Raw genomic sequence first — 24768 nt, 5'->3', positions numbered from 1 at the left:
TTGATGAGGAAGCATGTTCCAAAACTAAGCAGACAAGATCAGAAAAAGAAATTGTAATAGAGAACCTATGCTGGAAAGGTCAGACTTCTTTCTAGCTCCCCATTTACTTGGGGGATTCAAGTAACGTGACTATGTCCATGTTTCTATATACTGCACTATTCAGGAGTAGTTCCCAGTCTGAAGAGCTGTTCCCACCACAGCCCCACAGTCTTTTTTTGTAGATGAACTCAGGCACAAGTGCTAGAAAAAAGCCACAATATGGTCAAGGCCAAGGCCTGCCACAGAGTTCATCTGATGCTGAGCCAAGATAGTTATGGAAATGCAACTGAATAACAGCTTGCTTGTCAGACACCACCAACAATAAAACACTGTTTCTGGGTAAATATTCCTGATTTTTATTTGAACTTAAGGCTTCTTGTAACTTTTTACAAAACACACCCATTAACATCAGCCAGCTCTTGAGCTTGGAAAACTCATTTTTGCTCTATTCAGAAGCAGATACTGCTTTTCACTTATTCTCTAACACACACACACACATTTTTTTTCCCCTGAAAGTAAGAGAAACAAATCAACAAGTTAGAGGATCCAGAAATAACTATGAGGCTAAAGTCATTAAGTCAGTTACGCAGTGTTTTATTTTTGAATACAAGCATGCATCTTTTATGTTCCTCTGGACTGAAGAGCTGTATTTGGTAGCATTTCTAATACGGTGCACACTAGAGCACTGTCATTAATTATACAGCTTGCACGGCAAGCGCAATTTAAAACTGATGGAGTCGGCACCTGTGGCTTCGCAGAGCTGCTGTGGAAATGGTGTTGCAAGCCCACCAATAATGCCACAGGTTCTGCTAATTACACTGCAGGAATCAACATGTTTTGCTGTGTTGTTCTGTGTACCTCTGTAGGTGCAGTAGCAATTTCTAATACATCCAGAAATACAACTGATCATGAAGCCGACTGAAATTTTATTTCACTGCTACAGGGCCAGATTTGAGCAAGCTTTTAAGGAAAGAGTGCAGGGCAAGTCCGTAAGCCCACAAAAAGGTCAAGCAACACAGCATAGACCAGTGCAGAGTGCAAGATAACTCCTCTGTTACCACTCCCTCCAGCTTCACAAAAGCCAAGAAAGCAACAAAGTCAAGTGACACAGGATATTTTCCCTACCACCAATGCATCAGCCTGCATTCCTCCAAAGAAGAAATCTGCAGCAATCAGCTGCAATACCCAACAGCACATCATTAATTCTGGGAAAGCATTCCTGTTCCTTGAAGCACAGCTCCTCATGTTGTTCTGTACTGCAAAAAGTATTTTTTTTGTTAGGCTTTTTAAAAAAGAGTAATAGGCATAGGAAAGAACTCTCCAGAGAAAGAACTACCCTCTCCTCCCTCCACTGACCTTGTCAATCTTTCCTTCACTTTTTCTTTACCCTGCTTCCAGGAGAAGACAAACAGGGCTGATGAGAAGAAGGCTATAGAGGCTGTTAGGAAGGACAGGGAGCCATGTAACGAGGCATTTTCTGGACATCCAGGGCTACTGGGCAGTTTGCTGCGACTCAAGCAGCAAGTTCACTTGAAATTGTATCTGGAAGCAAGAACCTACCTGGAATAACCTAGGAGGCAATAGCAGGGTTAGGTTCAAAATTATTTTGTGCTGATTGTTTTGGATTTTCACTTTCTTAAAAGTTAATGAGTCCAGATTATATACTAATAAAACCTGATTCCTTGAATTTAAAAGCTGCTTTGAGAAAGCTTATTATAAACTCTAGGCACACCCACCTCAAAGTATTGGTCAAGTTAAGACTCCCAACTCACTTTACCACTAACTATCCCCAAGGGGGTATTAATTGTTATTTGCAATGATGTTAGCAGATATGTATGTTGGGGGGTATGGCAGTAATATCAGAAGTGCCTAAATCTCAGTAGTATTGCTGAGATTGAACACAGATGTACTAAGCCTTACTTTGGCAATATAACAATTGTTCCCAAACCCTGGAACTCATCCCACTGAGGATCTGTGTGATAGAAGGAGCATTTGCTCAGGGAAATGGGGACTACGTTCCTATAATAAGACTGACTGGCTTCATTAGGAGCTCTTCTGAAATTAAGTAGAGAGATCACAAGTCACTGAGGCCCCTCTGCAAACTACCTTCAAGTTAGCATCTCTGCTAGAGGAGTCTCTGTGGATGGGATGCACTCAAGAATTTAGTTTTGCGTTGCTCAGACTCTTTGTTGGATAAATGTGCTGATTCCTCAGATAGGCACGGTTTCTTTCAGAAGACGGGAAAGGATGGACTCTGTTCTGGCATGTTTTGTTTTTCAGATATTCTCAGGCAATATATTTGGGTAGTAAATTCATAGCTTACCTTCAATTACTATTATTTCAGTTACTAGAAGATAAGTAAGTTGGACCAAAATTTCTATTAATTTTGTTTGGGACAGAAACAAGGAAAAACAGTGCAGAATATTCTGGAAGGTTTAACATACCAAAAATTAAGAAGCCATCATCTCATGGATTAGGCTACTGTCGTCAGGCTACTCCACGTCCACATTAGCAATGTATCAACTTGTAAAAATCAGGCATGCTGGAGTTTGACAGAATAATTCTCTCTGACCTATGCACAATATGCTTAAAGAATATAAATCTTACATCTGATCAGCATGTCCCAGTGATGTAAGGAAAAATATGATTCACAGTGATGGATTTAAGAATTGGTCTTTACAGAAGCAGAGAGAATTCATGCCTCCTGAGCCATCTGATGGCCACAGATAACCTGCCCAGGATGAAAATTTTTCCTTTGGGTTATGGAAATACAAAAATCTCTTACCAGTCATCCTTTTGCTTTTCTTTTTTTCTTAATCCTTAGTATATACTGTCAAGACCAATGCAGGTACATAGATAATTGCTTTGAAATATTTACTTATTTTGATACTACATCCATGTGTGAGATGCTGTAAGACTACTGTCTTTCCGGACATTTCTGATGAGCATTAGGGGGACTTAAAAATAAGAAGGCCCAACCCTTGCTCTTGTTGAATAGGATTAATTTTTGCAGGAATGGTTTCTTGCATGAGCAAAAATTTCAAGAAGATAATAAATTTTAACCTACTAGAAAAAAAAAAAATGATTTGTTGGGATTAAGTTTGAATATATTACTGTTCCCCTTGGCATATGCATGGTTTGCCATCTGGAGCTTTTGCTATGTTAAGCTACTGCTTCAACAGATCAGAGATCTATTTTTCTTCTTAATTGTTGAACATAATCTAAATTACTTCAATCCCTTGTAAAAATATAGTAGTAACTTTGGTACTTTTGCAATTTAACATTAAAAAAAAAATTAAAAAAATAAATATTTGTTTTAAAAAATAAACAGGTTTGAAAGATATTAGGGAAGGCAGAACTTGTAATTTCAGTTTTTACTATTTGTTATGTATTTAACAATGCAAGTAGAAAATAATGAGGGAAGGGGATTAACCAGAACTCGACTGCAGAACCTGGTACAAAACAAGGGCAGAAGCAGAACTTTTATTTGCAAACACAATTTTAAAAAGGTGAAAGAAAAAGTGTTAAGCAGAAGCTGAAAATACCAGCCCTTAAGCAAAGTTCACATGCTGATCATAACTCTTAATTGTTTGCTTTCTTCATTTGGGCTAAACCCTGAAAAAGCAAAGGGCCCACCGTGGAGGAACAGGTAGAAAGCCACAGGGGTCCGGTGGTACTGGACAGTTTTTGTCCCCACACTGAAGGCTTCAAAGATGATCAAAAAATGGTGACATGTCTTGGAGGGTTGTCTTCGAAGCAGAACCACTGGCTGCTCTCCTCCAGAGTGCAGAAATAAAGGAACGGTGCGGGTTCCTTTTGAGAGGCTGCCGAGTGTTTCATTTCCATATAAAACCATTGAAGAAAGCCTGCCTACTCAGATTTGCTGCCAGGGCAGGACTTTGCTCATGATTTCATCATTGATCTTGGGAGAGATCCTTTCCTAAAAGTATTTTTGTAAAAGTGTTAGGAACGTAAGCAGTTGGAAGCCTGAAAATAATCCTTTGTTTGCTTTTTCAGTGTGTCAAGACTTATTTTTGTGCGACACCTAGGAGGTGTTCTAGCAGTGGCAAACATCAGGGGCGGTGGTGAATATGGAGAGACCTGGCACAAAGGTAAATCAGTCCAAGCCTGGAAACAAAACTGCAGGCTTAGCTGTGAAGATGACAGCATTCTTTCTTTCCCTCTTCCATACTCATATCTCCTTTTGGCTTGTAATTATTCCATCAAAAAGTATTTTTTTTTCTTATATATATATATATATAAAAGAAACTTTTTCTTATATATATATATATATATCTGTACAGTATTTCCAGTGTATTTTCAGTGAATTTTTGCAACCTACATTACAATATTTTTGTACAAAAACAATATTTTCTGAAAAAAATCTTAATTTTTTTAAAGTAAGATTAATTTCCTAAACTTATAGCATTTGGAAATCCAGCTATTTATCTTAAACTATCTTCCAAAAATGTCTGTCTGTTTTGCAAGAGATCTGCCTCACTTTCACCTACCTCTTATATTATGTGTAGATGCACATGACATGTTCTAGATCCCCAAGGCAGCACCAGCTGGCTACTTTGTCTTTCTTGGTATCCCAGAAAGAAGCTAGCCATTTGCAGAACCCTACAGAAGGTGTGAACTTTGGAGTTCAAAATGCATCTATTCCAGCTTTGCATGTTAGAAAACAGACATCACCAGATTGGTTTTGCACAATTTATGAATAGGCCAGGTTTCATTTTTTATTTAGAGAATGAGATTGTTTTCATACAAACTTCAGTCAGCTCCACAAGTGCAGTGGCATATCACACACTCTGTACTCTTAGGAGGTCCAGCTTCTTGTAGACAGGCATTTTTTAAGCTGCCTTCAGTGCTGCAGGGAAGCCAGGTCACTCGCTACAGAACTCTGTCAATCTCTTTCCCTTTTTCTTAGTACCTTTGATGTATTACTCAATGTTTTTGCAGTACAGTTTTAAATCCTTTTAGTGCCTTTGTCAACTTGTCTGATTGTTGACAATTTTCTGCATCCCTTCACTAGAGGAAGAAGCTGAAGGAAGTCCCACTCAGCTGCATAACATACGCAGTCATTATTCAGCGATGATGCCTTATTAATATCCCAAGAATTTGATGGATAAGTTGCTGGAGATGTTGTCAGGCAAATGGACCAAAACAGTGATATTTATGATGCAACAGTTTGCACTGGGAGTAATCCATAATAACTTTGTATCAAACAAAATGGTATTCCCAGATCATTGCATCTGTCACTTTTCGTTTCATCTGTGGTATCTTTTTGTCTGGGTCATTTCCTCACAATTGAGTTAAAGATGTAATGGTTTTATAAATAGAAGCTATATAAGCTTGCAGATGCAGGATATTATTGCTAAAGGTGAAGTATCCTTCATTAATTTTAATTTGCCAATTGATTTGTAATAGGTTTTAATAAAATTTATCTTAATATGATAATGCTTTTTTTAGTCCACCTATTTCCTGCTTAATTTTGACCCAAGTCTTTTATTGCAGTTGCGAAATTAGATATGCATCTGTTCTTTGTTAACTCTAAAAGCAATTACAGAAGACTGTTTAACTGTATAGACAGGCTTCTGACCTTACACCAGATCAGAACTTCAAGCAGAGTAGTAAGATTTATTTCTCTCGCGTTGCCACACTTTTGAAGAATTTTTCATTGTCCCAACATGTCTCTCTTCAACAGTCATGTTAATGTGAGAATGATGTTTGTTTTAAGAAAATAAATTGCTGGTTCCAATCCTACAAGGAGATCTCTATGACTAAAGGCTAGAGTTTTCTTACCTGACTTTTTGCAACAGAGAAATGAAGCATCCAGGGTAAGCCGAGTGTGTGGGATCATTGGATGGACTATGGAGATAGAGACACCTCCAGATGATAGCTCGTTCCACTTACTTTAGAGTGAAGTCCTTATTTGACCACAGCCATATATCATCTGATTTGAAAGCATAATAGAAAAAAAAGGTAAATTGCCAGCCACATATTCTATGCCCAGGAAATTAGAAGTCCTTATATTATATAGGAGCAAATTGGAAGTTTTATTCCCTTAAGAAACTGCCACTGTGTTTAATGCTGTTAAAGTCCCATTAAATCAAACCTCAGGTGGATTGTATGTGGTCATTTTGTTTATATTTTGCAACACAAAGCTTTTAGCTTTAATTTTTCTGGTTTGAAACGTTACCTGGCACTCACTCCACAGTATAGGTATGTATTATTCAGAGTTTCTGAAAGCATTAGAGTTATCGACAGAACCATTTTATACTCTGTGTTGATAGAATCTTTCGTTTTTGCTGTCTTTCTGACCTGTATCAATTATTAAAATGTTCATGAAACTGGAACTGTTCCCAGGTATTTTTGCACACATGTTTTCTGAATAGATGGTATTAAATGGATTTTATGGAATTGGATTCAACTGATTTGTTTTATTTGTGTGCTAGGTGGTATCTTGGCCAACAAACAAAATTGCTTTGATGACTTTCAGTGTGCTGCCAAATACCTCATCAAAGAAGGCTACACATCTCCAAAGAAGTTGACTATTAATGGAGGCTCAAATGGGGGCCTATTAGTTGGTAAGGACTGCTTGTATATTTCCTGGGTTTGGTACTTTCCTGGGCTTTATCAAAGTAATCAGACTAAAACGTATCAGATCCTCTTCTTCAAGGATTGCCAGAATGTCAGCGCAATGACATATACCAAGCATTAAATTCCACTTCAGTTCCACTTCATTTGACATTCCCAAAGAACATTAGGATTCTGCAGTCTCTAACAAATGCTGACTGTTAAAAAGCCAAGCTTATGATTACTTCTGTGCTAGAGCTAACCCTATGGTAAAATCAGAGAGTAAGAATGCTTTAAAAAAAAAAGCTTAGTTATTTTAATTTATTTCTTAAGGCTAATTAGTATGAATCAATAACAGAACAAACAGAAAATCTGTTACGTAGGATCAGGAAACTTTGTACGTTGCATAAACCAGAATCCCATGTTCTGCAGTCCTTCATCAATTTCTCATTCAGTCTTCTGTGGTCATGCATTCCAATTCTTAGAGGGAAAATGAAAACATGACAGTTCTGCATTTATGGTCTCTGTACAGAAAAACGTTGACTGCACTTTAATTGTGTAGATTTAAAACAGGACCACAAATAAAACCATGCAAAATGAAATGCAAAATACAAGTACGGTTACTTGAAAAAGACAAGATCTTTTGACAAACTATGTAAACGTAATACCATTGTTACAAAGGCATCTTGTTCACATATAATTTACTACCGTGTTCTTAAATTCAAGGAAATTAATAGCCTTCTCAGAAAAGCTTTCACAAAAATCTCATAGTCTAACTAGTATTTGAAGAGCTACAGAATTTATTTCTGAATATATCCCGGTGTCTAAAAGTGGCAGAAGAAAAAGAAATGTTTTTATTCAGTCTTGAAAGGAGAAGGAAGTGCAAAGGAATAATGTTGAGGTTTGTTTGGATTTCTTTAAACAACATGAAATACATGTGACAGTATGACAAAGATAAGCTACTCATAAGAAGGAAAAAAAGCATATTTCAAGTTCATAAACATCTGGTTTGTAGGAAATGAGCAGATTTATTAGGACCACCCTTTGCATGCTCTGCTTTTTATACTCCTTCCTATTTATCTGCTGCTGCTCAATACTGGCTCTGTTGATTTTTTGTTTGTTTTTGAGTAAACTAGTATCCTCTCTAACAGATATTTGTGAGCACAAATATCTGAAAATTCAGTTATGCTATGCAACATGTTGTTTAAAACAGTATTTTCGGAAGCTTACTTGGACTTTAGTTTCACTCAGGATGGGATTCATCCTACCCAGCTTTAGTCATCAAAAAATCTGTGTTTTTGCCTGAACAAGTCAGCTGGGCTCCTTGTTTTGGTTAGGGGAAGCAAGTGACATCTGCAGAGTGCACAGCATGCCAGTGTGAGACAGGTGCTGTGACTCTAAACCTCTCTGCTGTGAAAAGTCTAGCGTTAGAAACCTTCAGTTGCAATTGCAGGCAGATTACAATCTAGCTGAGTTTTCTTGCTATTACAGAGCTAGATGGGGATTTTTCTTGACTGGGTAAAATTAGATGAATTTAGGAAATACTCGGAAGTGTTTTTTCATCAAAGCAAACCTAAATTTTGCAGTAGCTGTTCCTGCAACACTAGAGAACATAACAGATATTTTAGGTGCAAGGACACAGTGCTAGATTTTCTTAATTTTCATTTATTGAGGAAAAAAATGACAAGGAAGAGTACTGTCATTCTTCCAAAATACTGTTTCCTTTTTAGGCTTAACTAACAAGAGATGCCTCTGAGGAGTGCAGCCTCATTCAGCTGCAAAACAAAACTTCCTTGTCCTGCAGAGTGGCATCCCAAAGCTTAGCAGAACAGCACAGCTGTGAGCTGCAAACCTCCTTCATGCAAATGCAGTGTTCGACCTCTTGTGTTTGCTTGGACAAACAGTTCTGAGGTTCTGAAATCTTATTTTAGTACCAAATTTTAAAGCTCAATGTGTAGCGGGGTAAAACTCATGAATAAATTCTGGTTCGAGGTAACAGTTCATCAATGCATGTAATTATGGCTAATTAAAGGGGTGCAGTGGGAACCGATGAGTCTCCGGAAGTGTTTTCTTACTGAAGTAACAATTCAGAGAGCTAGGAGCAGGAGTTTTGATCCAGTCCCAAGCAACACATGGTGCTTCAAGAGACTCTGCAATGAAGGGTACTAAAATTCATTCTTATGATAGGTGTTTCAGCTTTTTTTTTTCCCTATTATAACAGCATTTCTGTTCAAGAAAGGAAATAACATTAAAAGGAGGGATTTGATCAGTAGATTGAGATAAAAGGATGAAGACCTCTTAGGCAGCAATTATTTAAGACACCATATATGCCTTATGGAAAAGGCTCAGAAAGGACCCAGGAAGAGTCATGTGGTTATGTCAGAGATGACCAGAAGTAGAATAACATCTTCCATAAAGCAGAAATCACATGGAAATGAAGAAAATTGGATAGAGGTGAACTGACAGGGACTGATGGAGCACAGGAGATTGATGAGCAAATTGCTAACAACAAAAAGATTGGCAATAAAAACTTTCTGTGCAGATCAAAGCAAGAGGCTGGCCAGAGAATCTGCGGGGTCATGATCTATAAAAGGAGCACTAAAGAAAGATAATGGCAGAGCAGCACAACTAAATGCTCCATTTATGTTGATGTTCCCTCCTGGGGAGCACGGGGAGTTCCCTGCACCAGAGTCTGTCTTTGTGGGGAATACTCTGAGGAGCTGACTCAAGCTGAAGCATCAGCAGAAGAGGTTTTGGAATAAATCAATCAACTGAAAAGCAGCGTCTTGCCAGGACCAGATGGTGCGCACACAAGATCTGAAGTGAACTCCAGTGTGAAATTGCAGACTACTAAGTCTGAATATCTGAGGAACAGAAGGGGATGAGTGTAATGCCAGTTTTTAAAGTGGCAGTCTACAAACTGCAGATCGGTAAATCTGACTTCTGTAACAGGCAAGCTAATTAAAAGCAATAAATAATAGTTGACATGCCTAGGGAAGAATTTTTGAGGCTGAAGTTGCAGCTTGCAAATCTTAAAGCTACTTGAAGGAGTCAGGGAGCACGTGGTGCTTATAACAGTGTTCTAGTTATTGGATTTTCAAAAGCTTTTGACAAGGTCCCTTGCACAAGGCTATGCAAGAAGGTTCTTGTTGAGCTGGAAGGAAGGTCATGATACAAGCAGGCAATAGCCTGCTTAGCAGAAAGCAAAGAATGGGAGTCGATCCATTTTCACAATGGACAAAAATGAGAAGATAAAGAATTTGGGAATGACTGTGCCTAGATGTGGATGCACGGTGATTAGCTCTGAATTAAGAAAGGTATTCTGAGATCCATTGTAGTTTGGTGAAAATCTCAGTGATATTATTTCTTATGCTACAAATAAGTAGGGGAATATGTAAAATCCTTAGGCAATAGATTTAAATCAAGCAGCAGAAGTTGGATTGAAGAACTCATTGCTACAGGTTATCACAACACTAGATAAATAAACATTCAGAAAGGAAAAAGTTGTATTTATGGAGAATATTTGTTTTGATGCTTGCAGATAATCTCTTAACTGAGGGTAAACCTAACCAACTAATTGCAAAAGCTGGTAATGTACAGGGAAATCTCTCAGTATTTGCTTTATTTCTTACAGCTTTTCCTACAGCATCTGCCTGTTGCCACTCTTGTAAATTGAATGCTAAGCTAGATGGAAAAGTACTCTGGTTATTTTTATAATATGAGGCAAGCATTATTCTTAAAGAAATTACCATTCCAGTAGCAGGAAGATGGAAATAATTTAAAAAAAAAAAACTAATTTGCTTTATTAAAATGAGGTTGTTCCTCTGCTTTTTAATAGTTTGCTTTTATTAGAACTCTTTTCACATGGATTTACATAGTAATTACAGAGGAAAACTTTCATCAGTAAATGGAGTTTTTTCTCTTTAATGTCCTTTTCTTTATTGACACTATTATTAGAAGTTTAGAAAGTGAATGGTTTACTAAACTTCAATTTCAGTAATCTGAAAGCTCACTTATTTAAAAAGTACGTGTTGTCTTTGGAAGGCAATTTTCTAAGAACAGTATGTTTGGAGGAGGGAAGTAGCTTTTGAAAATGCCATCTTTGGGAGGTATTTACCCATTTGTATATTTGCTTTCTGTTTTGCTTAAAAGACTATTTGATTGCATAGACACTGGCAGGCTTCTCTATGTAATTGATTTTATATTGTATTCAAGTTCTTTGGCTTCAGATACTGTATGGGAACCTATATTTCTTTTCTTGTTTTGACTTAACAGTTCTATGTTTTATATTTTCTTTTGAAAAGAAACTGCACATTTATAAAAGACAGCTCTGCAGAAGTTGTTCTGATGTGAACTTGTTGGCAGTGTCTTTAAGATAAGAATACTAACAGAGTTGTTTTCCTGTCAAAGCTGCCTGTGCTAATCAGCGCCCCGACCTCTTTGGTTGTGTTATTGCCCAAGTGGGAGTGATGGATATGCTCAAGTTCCACAAGTACACCATTGGCCACGCTTGGACTACTGACTATGGTTGCTCTGACTGCAAAGAGCAGTTTGAATGGCTGTGCAAGTAAGTGTCTTTTAAATATTTCTGTGCTTTTGAAAATGCAGACTCTAATCAACAGTTTCAGGTTGTCGTGATCAATAGCTATTTGAAGAATTATTTCATCCTTGCACAGAATTATTTCCTCCTTTCCCACACTGGTTTTAGGGAGTTCAGAATTGCCTTACAAGTCAGCTTTGCTTGAACAACTGTCTTCAAAATCCTGTTGATTCAACTGGCCATAGTTTCAAAGACCATATTCTACTATCAGCTTTAATGATTTATAAGATACTCTTTCTGAATAATGACTACTGTAGGCTGTAACAACAGAATTTACTCAAGTGAACCACTACATAAATTGTATTTTTATGATGGGGGATAGACTATCACCATTATGAATTATATTATACTGTGTGGATAGGGTTTATTTGTAGGAATTGAATGGCAGTAGACCACAACAGGATATTAATTCAGTTCTCAGCCTCTTGCTGAGAAGGTCTGGAAAGATTATTTAGAAGAAAAAAAAATCAAAGAGACACTGTGTGCGAACAGAAATGGTTTACGTATTTATATGGCAAATAATGACCGAGAGTGCCATCATTTTAAAATATTTTTCTGGCACCTCATCTCCTGTTATTGTATTTGTATACCTTTAGTAATGAAGATTGACATTACTGGAGAGTGCCTCAGACATACTAAACAATTTGGCTTGTCTGAAATGCAATAGTGTTTAGATACGTTTTTTAGTTTAGAAAAAAAAAAAAAAAAGGCATATCCAAATGCTAGAGTCTGTTGGGCCCATTGTAATTAGTTTGTTTCAAGGCCTCCTGCTGTTCCATTTAAGGCTTCAGTGGCAAACACTTTTTTTGTAAATATAGTGCACAAAGCAATTAACAAGTCTCATAATTCATCTTATTAGTAGCTTTCAAAACAAGATTTAAAATGATCCAGATACTCTTCATTATTTTGAAGAATAAAATTCACCTGAATATGTGTGAATTCAGATACTCTGAAGAGGTAAAGTGGAAGCAAAGTTTTTAAATTCATTCTGTGATTAGGAGGAACACATACGTAGAAAGCAGGTCATTCTGTACCTACTTGTATTCATTATACTTAACTCACAAAATTTAAATGCATAATTTTAAAAACATCTTCCATGACAATACATTAAATACTTATTTCTTGATGGGAAAACTTCAGCTGCTTTGTTTCGCATTCAACTGTCAAAGTATTTAAGGCAAATAGACTGCTATGTGCTGACCATTATTTAGCTTTTTTTTTTTTTTTTTTTTAAAACAAATCATCTCCAAATTCTCTGATTTCTTCGTTTCCACTTAAAAAATAAAGCTAGGAATCTGTTGGGTTAGATGTTCAAGTGTTGTCATGTGTTCTTAAAAATAATTTGGGTTTACTGTACGAATACTTATCCACATGTGAAATTGATTCAAAAGTAAAGCAAAATTATCTTTGTATTTCCTGTGATGAAATAGGGGAAAAAAAGAAAACTACTACCCTACTCTTGATTTAAGAAATGTAACGCTATTTCTAGCTGTAGATTTGTCTAAATGAAGTGTGAAATGGTTAGGTGGAATACTTTGTGACTTACTATTACATTTCATTTCTAACATCTGAGAGTATCTTGTGTTGATATATGCAGATATATTTTTAATGTTATGCTGCAGTAGTTTTTTTGTGTTTTTTTTTTTTTTTTAAAAAAAAGTAAATTCTCCTGCAATGAAAACAAGTTTTTGTAAGTCGGATTATTCCTTGATCAAAAAATAGGAATCAGTCTTCCATAGAAAGCAGGAAAACCTACAGTTTCCTTTCAGTTTCCTGCATAGTATTCCCTAATGCATGTTCAAAAGTGGTGTAAATATTAGAGGAAGCAAATTTAATAAGCCTACAGCACTTGTGGCTTACTATCAGAAACTGTCTCCAAATTTGCATGGAAAAAAGCTATTCACATACAGACCTGGACTACACGTGTGCTGGGGAAAAGTCTTGATTTTCTTGTTTCCCAGTAGGATGGATCCTGCAATGAACTTTACAGCTTTTGCTCAAGTTTCCCTGTTGCCCATTTGTGATGTTTTGATATTTCTGTACGGTGTATGCATATGCCTCATTGAATTTAAAGAAATGTACTTGCTTTACATTTGCGAGCCAGAGATCTATGACATATCATTTGCCAGGGGTGTAATTCTGACCTTTGCAACTGAGAACTGTAGTATTATGAGCGCTGTGACAATTTCAGTAGGAGAGGACCTTCTTGTTGGGTCTTGAGGAAAAAATACCTGAATATTTTGTGTGCTTTTTTCAGGTATTCTCCACTTCACAATGTCAAACTACCAGAAGAAGATGGCATCCAGTATCCCTCCACGCTGCTCCTCACAGCAGACCACGATGATCGTGTGGTCCCTCTACATTCGCTGAAGTTCATTGCTACTCTGCAATACGTTGTGGGCCGAAGCCGTAAACAAACCAATCCACTTCTCATCCACGTTGACACCAAAGCTGGGCATGGAGCAGGAAAGCCCACTGCTAAAGTTATAGAAGAAGTGTCCGATATGTTTGCTTTTATAGCACGATGCCTAAATCTTGATTGGATTGAATAGGCAAAATGTTTATTACTGTCTCCTTTAGAAAAAAGGGCTTTAACACCATTTAAGACCAACCAGACTACTACTTGGTGTAGTACTTACATTTAAGAACTGCAGTTTAATATTTTATTGATCCAACCTGCTATGGAATTTTGATCTTCTGTGCTTCCCTTTTTTTTTTTTTTTTTAGAGTTTCTTTGAATTTCTTTTCTACTGCGTTTCAGAGTACGTTTTAAGTAGCATGTTCAAATAAATAGCTGAGCTACTGTCAGTGCTATTGTGAGCATTTAGATTCCAGAGTTAGTGCTAGCTGAGCTGATTTCATGTAAACAATTTCAATGTATTTTGCACCAATAAGCATATCCAGGTCAACTGTAATTAAATGTAAGTACTGTCCACATACAAGAACTCTGAGCATACTTTATTTACACAGTAACTTATTTAAGAATGGAAATTGAAAGTGTTCTTTGATAATCATGAAATACTGAAGAGATGGTAATCTGGGTAATTAATTACCCAAATATTATTAAAAACCTTATATTTCATGCTCTTTGTAACTGTGTTACAGTCTGTGATAACAGTGTTGCTAAATTGTTTTTTCTTTCTAAAAAGACTTCAAACTGTCACTGATTTTCTCTTCTGTCATTTATTTCCTCATAGAAGAGAAAAACTTGAAGAATTCTTAGATTCTCATTCTAAGCTCAGTCCAGGTATGCGTACACACTTAACAATGTTCCCTGTCAGCTGTTAGCTCTTTAACTATTTCTTAACAGTAGACCAGACACTCATTTGTTCAGATTGTTCAAATTTAAGTATTCCAGATGCATCTGACAGAATATTTTCTAAGGAGCCAAAATCTGAAGATACGTATATAATCTAGTCCTGGCTGCAGAACAACAAAAGCACGTAGGCAGACGCCTTAATGGTTTGACACACACAGTATTTGAGCTGCCATTTCCTGACTTTGATTTGGGCTATAGAGCGATTAAGTAGATATAAGTAGATGTTTCCTGCTAGCTGTCTAAATTCTGATGCACTGCAGCAAATTAGGTTTTGATCTGGGGGAGCAAAAAGGAATTCTACCAATTACTAGTCTTGTTGCCCCTCCAGAAAATACTGCCACTTTCCAGTTTTGGATAAACTAATATACTCTTCCAGGATCATGCTTGTTGTCATATTCGTGCTTGGACCCTAAGGCAGGTACTTTAACTCTGGACTGAAGAGTTTTATCTCTAAGCAAATGATGTCTCAGCCCAGGAAGAAGAGGGAGTGGTATTTAAAAGTGGAGTAGGCTGCCGTTTATTCGCACCAGGTTCACGCTGTTTCTCTCACGCTCTCAGAATTCTCCTGATTCCCCCTGCAGTCCGGGAAGGATCATGCCTCCAAGGCCTTTATAATACATAATCTGATTTTATGGAGGGGGAAAAAAAAAAGAAGTCTGCTCTCCTATGAAATACCATACTGCAAAACCCTGTATGTCATCTGGGGCCTGTTTGTGGGTATTACAGTTTTGCCAGATATATTGTGGACTGATGTATTGTGATCACAGCACTGTATTAAACAATCAGACAAACAGTCAGGGATTTTTTTTTCCATCCAGGTTGTGAAAAGAGGCTTCAGGTTCAGCTCAGCCCCTCTTCCCCACCCTTTTCCCATAGGCACGGGAACTATTTTCTAAGATCATTGTGGAATTTCTAACAGCTGCACTGTAGTGGCAGGAACAAAGGACATGAGCAGTGCCATCTCTGGTGGTAACGCCCAAGGGCTGCAGCATCTGGCCTCTTATTGAATGTTACAGTACCATTAAGAGGACAGAACTTTCTCTCCAAGACAAGAACTTTTCAGGACAGGGTGTGTAGAAAAGCACATTCCTTGGACATTGAGGTGAATTGTATTGGTGCCTTGAATTGCAATGCCTTGGGCACAGCTACCTCAATCGTCTCTTCGGGTCTTTGTTTTACTCAGCTGCTCAAACACGAAACTTCTGGCACAGGATAAAAATCATTCATTTTCCTGCCAAAGCTTTCTGCTGAAGCTTAGTTCCCTGAATGGCTCCGTATCACGCCAGATGACCAGTAATGGGGGTGGTGGAAAAATCATTGCTCTTTGAGTAGCAATCAATAGTATTGAAAGTGGATTTAGCTTGCTGGAGACACCACTCAAAAAATAAATGTTCAAGAGTACCCGCTGTAGAATGCTGGTATCTCTATTAGTGAGGCACTTTGTTTCCCTAATAAGGTCTTAATTTCAATATTTTAATTGATCTTAATCAGGTATGCCAAGTACAGGATTCAGGTGCCAGAAAGTGATGTTGCAGGGGTGTCCTATTGGCTGCATTGCTTCTTTCAGTACAGAAAGGATTATGGCCCCAAATGCAATCCATAATTAACTCTGAGCAAGTAATACGCTTGTAATACAGTGGGATTTAAGCCTTTAAGATCTGGATTAAATAGACCTGGAACCAAACCATTTCTGGTGTATAAAACGATAACGAAATCTCAGTTAATCTGCTTTCAAGGGTAGCTTCTCTATGCAGTGGAAATGCTATTTCATGGAGGGGCTCCGTATTCTGTGCCTTTAATTTCCAGTGCATGAAGCAAAATTCACTAGATGGGTGCAGTGCGTGGTAACCTCATCACAACTAAATACATTTTCAAAGTCTCGTTTCTTAGAAAAACAGATACCAACATTTTGCTCCAAGATCAAAACTAGAAAAATCTTTAAAGTCCTGTAAGAGGCTTATATTACATAAACCAAAATCTGATTTTAAGTGGAAATAAATGAACTTTTTGTATGCCGTTCCCTTCTGATATTCTTCACAGCTAATGTAAAGATATTGTAGTCATCTTTGCCCCCACGAGAATACATTTGCATCAGTGTTAATATATGTGAAAAGGGTTGGAAGTTTTTAAAAAGTTTAGTCTTCATATTCTTCACAGAAAAAGACAATTGAATTCCTTCATATTTGAGTTGATTTAAATTTTGGTGTCTGGAAAAAAAATAAAAAATCCTGAATTTAGATAGGTGCTGCACCCTCCCCAGCCATATAACTGCCAACATTTAAGGGCAGAAGAAGGGCAGCTGACTGATGGATATACAAGAATAAGGGACGCTCAAGATAGATTTTGGAGACAGCTGTTCCTGGCACCCAGAGCTTCTCCTGTTTCACCAGGATTTCTTGACTTGGCTCTGCTTTGCCGTCTGTCTGTGGGAAGGCAGAAATATGAGCAGCAGTACTTTGGATTCGATACGGCAAGCAACAGCTTTCAAACATCTCTGTTTGAAAGGTTATGTCAGGTCGTTTATTTATTTTTAGCCTGAGGTAGCCCCTCAGGGTTGCCTAAAGATCTGCTTATAGACTGTTCCTGACAGCCTCTCCTGTGAAAGGGCTTTTCCAAGCTGAGTAGAATTTAGGGGGAAGGGCCAAGGGAGGCACTTGGAAGCCTGGCTAATTAACAACCACCCAATTTTCTGCCAAGCTCTCCTACTTTTAAAGTCTTTAGTAGACAGCTTTTGTGAAATTGCCTCTTTGTGCAGACCTCTCAGGGTTTGGATAGTCCATGCTGTTTGAACAACCAGGTTTGGCAACTTTTTTCATTTCTCCATGTGTTCTTTTAATTATTTCTGCCTTACTATTATTGCTTGCCAGGAAAAGAAAAAGCATTCCTCTGATTTTTTTTTTTTTTTTACCCTTGAAGGAAGAGGAGGTCTTCCAGTACTTGTGTCTGTGAAGATAGCCAAGGTGTGTTCTCAGATAACGTTATTCCTGAATAATTCCACTCAGTTTCTGAATAATCTCATGTCTTCAGTTTATTCATGGCAGAGAGATCTCAGTGATGGAGTCCCTGAGTGGAAGCTAGAGTAGCTACTGGCATCTGCAGAAATAAACTGAAATTCTGGACTAGGAGACGAACTGTGATTTGGCCATTTCTCTTTGTTTTTCATAGGAAGACTAACTGAAAATTTAACATTTAAAACCAAAGCTAAGTGGTAACGTATCAGTAAGAATCTCTGCTCTGCAGACAGCCCTCTACATTGACAGCAGGAGTAACAGAGTCAAGGAACAAACATGGTGCCTGCATCCTTACCCACAGCAAGGTAAGTTTAGTGCTGAAGGTCTGAAGAGCAAGGGTCAATCATTTCATGGTGATTTCCACTAAAGATTTTGAGCTTCCACAGCAAATGCAACATGAGAGCTAGAGTCAATGGATCAATGTCTGCAAATGTGATGTTTCTAGCCTGGTGCAGACTGTTCAGAAGATAACCATTTGTGCATTACTACTTTCAATGCGTATCAGGCATCTATGTACAAGAAGGAAGGAGACGTTCTTCTTGAACTGCTTCAAACACGTGTGGGATGGTGTTGCAAGCTATTTTAAATAGCGTGCATGTTAGGTAGGCATCTCATAGTGCTAAATGGAAGAATAAAGTAGACATTTGTCTATAAGCGGTACACTATTAGGCCCAAAATATTATCTATAATTCTCATCTTAGCATTGCTGTCAAAATATAGAGGAAGTAATCAGATGAAAAGCAATAGAAAGGTCTTAATCTTCTAGTGTCCATATTGTTTTGATCCTTTTGATGCTTCAGGAGATTAGACAGACATTAACTTTATGGGTTCTAAATAAACATCCTGGTTTGCAGTGTTCCCCCAGAAAGGGAGGGGAATTTCCTGATTTTAGGAAACAAGGTTATAGTAGAAATGTAAGATCACATACCACGAAGCTACACACCAGCAATAGGTTGAGCTGTACAAAATACCTTAATTCATCAGGGCACCTGGACTCGTAGGCGGTAATTCTATTTAGTTCTTAACACCATCATTTTCACACTGCTTTTCTTTCCCTGTGAAAAGGAGTACTTAACCTCTAACATTTCCTCGGTAGAAGAACAGATGAACATTAAGATATATTGCATTTTAGTGATGCTATCAAATATATTCTCTTCTTCTGTGGGACCTTAAAAGCATCAGAAGGCAAGAGCAATAGCTAAAAAATTGATGTTTGCTTTGCTGTCTAGCAGCCATTGAACAACTGTGAGCACAGTAAATAACAGATGAATTTATTCATCAGTTACACACCAGTTAATGTAATTCTTTACAACCGACATAAGAGTGGAGACCTAAAATCACTCGTAGGGACCCAAGCTTCACCTCATGTATTGTTTACCTTTCGTCTTGCATTTCACTACATAGGCATGGGTATTAGTAAAACTTTGCATTACTGCAAAAAAGTGTAATAAAACTTCATGATCACTGCCTGCAAATTGCGGTATTTGGGAAGCCTCTATTGTTGACTATAAACAAACCTCCAGCTATACTTTGAAAGTAAAGGGATGACTTTCCCTCATCAGAGATGCTCAGGCCTTCTTGAACTTCCAGTAAGTGCTGATCCACATCTGATCTTCGCAATACCATCCATCGCTCAAAACGCTTAAAAGCAAAATAAGCGTTCTTGCAATTCCCTGCATTTGCAATGTCGTTACCCTCCAGCACTAGCTTGCAGAGCGTTGGCTGCCAAGGACAAACTGGAAAACATCCTCCTCTCACAGATGACAGTCACTTGCAACAACAACCCAGTCATTAAACAGTTTGCTGCCGTGGGCCAGCTGCCCATTCTTCCTGCCTGGTGGAGCCGTCCAAAGCCTTCGCGCTTGCCAGAGGAAGTAGATTGAGGGGGAGGGGTATCAGAGCTGCAAAATTGCTTCCAGCTAATGAATTGGAAACCCTGTTGAGACCATTTCATTAGAGGTTTTGAACAGCATTTGTTGTTTTTGATGCTGATTCCCTTTGGTGAGAATCAGGCGGCCAGTCCTGCCAAGTGGGGCCAGCAAAGTTGGGTCAGAGGAAGAATGACTGTGATGGGACGCATCACCTGGAGAGGCACTCTGGAAAAGATGCTTTCTGTGCACTAGGGTTTAACAACAAACTGTACTGATTTCTGCTGTACTTGTCTAATCAGGTTCTTTTCAAGGGAATAGCCTTAATATTAACTGCGGAGGGGTGTTGTACCCTGTTCTGCCCCTCAGAGCGGCCATACCCCTGGCGCGGGGCAAGAGTTACTGCGGCAAGACCTGTCAGAAACACAGGGAACAATCACCAGCCAAATCTAAAATTGCCACGTCTCAGTGGGGACCGGGACAAGAACTGCATATCTTTGTTTTCGGCCTTATGGAGTTCATACTTCTGGAGCTGAAGGAAAAGCTGTTCTCCCAGCAGTCAGAGGCTGGCCTTGGGACGTGTTGGCTGTAGCTCGTCCCAAGCTCCCACACCAGCCATCGCACTGGTGCTTAGCTGTGGTCGCTGAACCGTGAACGTCCTCTATTGGGCTGTTATTCTGGGAGCTGAGTACAAGTGACTTGAGGGGGGGATGTGCTAGCCTGAATCATTTCACTGCTCAGCCTCCTAACCCTGCTCTGTGGCCTGGATGCAAGGGCTGGGCTGTCATGGGGCGGCCTGCATTAGCACTGAGGGCAGGTTTTGGTCAGGACACCTCACCCTTCCTGTGGGAGGGAGGCCCCAGAAGAGCTCACTGGCTCCGGACAAGCCATTTTTTCCTCATCTAAAAAACCTTACAGCTCTAAGTGCTGTGAATGGCCAGGCACAAGCAGCTCAGCTCTGTGCCTGCCCTACCTGGCAGCTGCTCACCTATGCCAGGCGGTGTGGTCTCCCCTCAGGGACCCTGATTCCCTCAGGGCAGCCCAGCTTTCCTGCGTGGCAGCGAGCAGAGGCCTCAGCTGTCTGAAGGGAGGCACATCACCACTGGAGCCCCTACTGTCCTGTGTGCTGCCATCTTCCACAGGTTGTGCCCAGCATGGGTGCAGAAAGGCAGTGGAGCACACAGGCTCACATTCAACATGGAGTCAGCACCCAAGGGCTGGTTAGCCCAAGGCATCTCCACTTGACTTTCAAATCCTTTGAAGGCTTTTAGTGAAGCCTCTGCCTGGGCTCAGTAGACTCAGCTGAGGTAACTGTACCTCATGTGGCTGAGGTGTGAGGTATTTGCTCTGCCTTAGTGTCTGGGTGATGTGATTCAGCAGACACTTTCAGAGCACATTTACCAAACAGTCCAGCAGGGCAGAGCTCTTGCAAAACACAGCTTTCCCCTCCCTTCCTTCACAAGCACAGCAGTGGCCCCTGGCGAGGGCCATGTCCCCAGCTGCAGATGAGGAGGGAGCTGAGTGGTACAGAGCCTCCTCCCTGGTTGACAAGGGACAGACAAGAGTACAGCTGCAGGGATCACAGCCATGTCCTAGGCTCCAGCACCAGCACCCAAAACTGTGTCTCTTGTTTATCCCATGATATAAATACAAAATGCCAACATGGGCTAAGGCAAACTCCAGGGATCTCTCATTTCCAGGTGAATAACCAATGCAAAGTCGAGGGTCACTCAGGCCAGAGGCTTCTTGAGGACAGTTAAGGAGGGGGATCTGCTACACACATAGCTCTGCTCATCCAGCCAGGCGGACGAAGGTTGTGGTTTGTAGCTCCTGCCTTGAGCCCATCTTTACCTGATGTGGCCTGTCATGAAACGTTCTGTACCCCTTTAAATAAATAAATCCCTCTTCCTCAAGACAGCTTTCAGCGCTGCAGACATCTGGTCAGATTCAAACAGCTGGTGATAAATCATCTTGGCGGAAAAATAAAAAAATCTTCCTCTCATGTGTCCCCAAATGTGATATTCTTCCAGCTGACGCCAGCCCTGAGGCAGAAGTCGGGTGGTAATCATTTTTGCTTGGCTGATGCTGTAAAACTGAGGAGGGTCTTGCAGGGCCAGAGGTGCCCAGCCCCACAAGAGTGTGGTGGCACCATGTGAGCAAAGCCCTGGGTGGGCAAAACGCTGTGTGAGGCTCGCACCGACCCCCAGACACAGAGCCCTGGGAGGAGGACTCCTGGGAGGAAGGCTGCCAGCACCACGGCCCCTCTGCCAGGGCTGGCAGGAGAGCTGCTGCTGCCGGCAGCGTGTTTCATGCTCTGTGCCTGTGCCAGAGCAGTGCCAATGCTTGACGGTGGTCTCAGCTTCTTCAGAAACTCAGGAAATGTGTTTGGAGCATGAGGTCTCTTGGACCACCTGCTCTTCCTCAGCAGAAGGCCTGAGTGCTGCCAAATTGCAGGGGCAACCTTTTTCTCCCTTTAAGTATAAACATCTCCTGCACTCAAAGCTGTTTTTTTTTCCAAATGTACTCATCTCATTTGTGGGTTTTCTCCACTATTCCAAATGGCAACAGATGTCTAGAGTAGCTAATCACTCACATGTTCAAGCCCTAGAAGGCTGTGCAAGCCTTTTGGGAGCTCATGTCATCCTTCTCTCTAGCATGAATTTTGTTGGAAATGCCACTTCAACCAAGTCCAGGGGGCTTTTGAGGATCTCCAAAGGGGAAGACCCCACAGCCTCTCTGGGCAACCCATGGCTGTGCTCTGTCACCCGCACAGTAAGGGTAGCAGGAGACAAGGCGAGTAGAGCCTGACTCTGCCACTGAATAAACACAGCCAGGTGTTCAGTCCATCTCTTTAGTTACACAGCCTAGCTCAGGCCAGGGCTTGCATGCAATGGAGAGCTCTGGAGCTTCCTGGCCTGCCCAGAAGTCATCATGGGGGAGAAGCAGTAAATTGCCAGGGCTTTCAGAATCACAGGTTCAGGCTTAAATACCTAGTGCCTGCCTCACAGCTTCAGGTTCATAAATCCTCCTGTTGACTCTGAGCCTGTATCTGACAGCAGCCTCGTCCTCCTCCTCATTCTCCCATCCCCTTCTCTCTGCACTGTATTATACATTGCAGGAATACCTTGTTTTCCTTACCTCCTCTGAACTCCACAAGGTGCTCTCATCATTCCTAATTACTCTATGCCTGCTCATTTTTCATTCTCCACCCTCCTTGCTGTCTTGCCTTGTCTACTCCTTGAATTATATCAAGCTTCAGCATGCAGGAGTTACTATAAAGCTTTTGGCAAAAACAAACATGCTGTAGGATCTCACACACATCCAGAGACCTTTCCTTGGGGCTTTGCTTAATTTTCTCTCTACTCTGTTCCTGATCACTCGTTAGAAATTCAGAGATCCCTCGAGCCAGTTTCCGAAGACTGGCTGTTCCCATTGGGTGACATATGGCGCCCACATACGTGGTCCTCCAAAGAGCTGCGCTTCACTTATATCTCATTTCTGGGACACAACGGGGACTCCAGGCAGCGTGCTCGTTTTCCATGAATGACTGGCTCTCACCCATCGGGAACGTTTGGTACCAGCCTTATGGTCCCCCTTCAGCCCTCTGGTTTTCATCCCTGCTTTCACCTCACCATCACCATCTGCTGCTAATTCCAGCAGTCATCTTTTGCAGGAGCACTTTCTGAGCTGCCCTGGCTCTGGCAGACCTTCTCCCCAGGTGTTTCTGTGAGCAATGCCTGTCCCTGGTTAGCAAGCACTTGGCAGCACCGCTCTGAGCAGCGCCCTTTCTCACCAGCTCCTCTCACTGGGGCGTGCTGCACCCTCCTCCCTCATTGCACCAGGGCAAGCTGCCCCTACAGACTGCAGCCTCCTCTTGTGCATCGCCTCCTTCCTCTCACTCCTTGGGGCTGCCAACAAAAGCACTTTGCATGACTCGCTCCTCCGGCTGGCAAACGTGCAGCTCGCTGGGCTTCAGCTCCAGCAGTGGTTTCGCCTCCACAGCAGATCCTTGTCACTGTAATTGTTTCGGATGCGCAGACCCCGGAGACAGTTTGGTCTTCTCCTATAAACGCCACGCAGTCTTCATTATTCCATCCTTTGTGTTGTCATAGAGAATATGTTTGTCTGGTTTTATGTTTCCCTGTTCTCATTTCAAGTAATCAAATCCACACAGGTCTAAATGAAATAAAACCCTGCAGAACAAAAGCACACTGCTATCCCTCCACCACAGGTTTTCGGTACTGGAAACCAAAAACTATCTGCAGTCCTCACACAAAACACAACAACCAGCACCAGTCTTCCCTTTCAGGCAATGAACATCCAGATTGGACCCAAAAATATCAGGTAAATTTTCATACAAATGTCACTGGGGATGAAGGAGCAGGGTCTGCGCCCTGGGGAGGAGGATGGCGAGATGGTGACTTGTCCAATGGGCTTTCCCAAAAGAGCGGCTCCCCCAGCCCTGCACAGGGAGGGCCCAGAGTTGGAAACCTGGAGGCTGGCTCCCTGTTGCTCATCCTCACTGGGCTTTCTGTAGAAACAAAAAGACATTAAAAGAAGCTAAAGAGGCAGAAATTTGATAAAGAGTATGCAATGTGTGCATAATCTGCAGCCCTCACTGCCACAGAAATGTTATTGGGGTTGAGTGCAGGATTAAAAAAATAATAATAATAATAATAATAGACACGTTACATGCTAATAAAAATATACAATCATTTGTAACAGCTGAAACTTAGGGAAAAAATCTGCAGATTTTGTAGGAAAAGCCCAGGAGGCAGGGCACATTGCGTGGATCCATGGAAGTAACCACAGGGAATTCCCTGAGCTGTTTGATTATTTTGATTTACTGTTGAAAAAGAAAAAACACAGGAGCTTTCTCAAGTCTCCACGAGGCATTGTGAGGTTGGAGAGACGGTGTGAGAAAAGTGAGGAGGTTATGAAAAGGAGGGAAATGTTTTGCTTGATTTTGAAAACCCTTTTTTAGCCCTTGTAATCTCTCCTGGATAAAAGGGCCATCACAGAACACAACTGAAGCCACTTAACGTTTAAGATTATAAGGAGTAAGCCCCAGTTTTGCATTGAATGTTATGTCCCTTCACCAATCAGACTTGTCAGCCAAAGGACCTGCACTTCTATGCTCAGTCCTTGTGTTCCTTCATTGCCCGTGGAAGCTTTGCAGGCACTTGGGAAGATTAAGAAAATCAGTGTTGTGAAAAGCAGGAACAGGTGAAATGCTCAAAGATGTTTTCATGCACAGGGCTATGTAAATCCCTGCACATTACTCTTATCTCACCACTTGCATTTATGCAGGGTCTGCCAAGAAGTTTCCTGAGCTCTTTGTTTTCTGAACAA

At 40.5% G+C, this 24768-nt stretch overlaps 1 protein-coding gene across 1 annotated transcript in view; it reads left to right on the top strand.

Moving 5' to 3' along the window:
• The window catches only part of PREP (prolyl endopeptidase), a 99726-nt gene extending 85789 nt beyond the window's left edge, over nt 1–13937 (top strand). Inside the window, exons 12-15 of the mRNA XM_032184251.1 lie at nt 4057–4151; nt 6498–6629; nt 11029–11185; nt 13476–13937. Of these exons, the coding sequence (XP_032040142.1) occupies nt 4057–4151; nt 6498–6629; nt 11029–11185; nt 13476–13770 (679 nt within the window). The 3' untranslated portion in view covers nt 13771–13937. The remainder of the gene's footprint in view (nt 1–4056; nt 4152–6497; nt 6630–11028; nt 11186–13475) is intronic.
• The last annotated feature ends 10831 nt before the right edge of the window (nt 13938–24768 follow it).

This window comes from Aythya fuligula, chromosome 3 (assembly GCF_009819795.1).
Source record: "Aythya fuligula isolate bAytFul2 chromosome 3, bAytFul2.pri, whole genome shotgun sequence".
Classification (NCBI taxonomy): domain Eukaryota; kingdom Metazoa; phylum Chordata; class Aves; order Anseriformes; family Anatidae; genus Aythya; species Aythya fuligula.
This window is presented reverse-complemented; position numbering and strand designations above follow the sequence as displayed.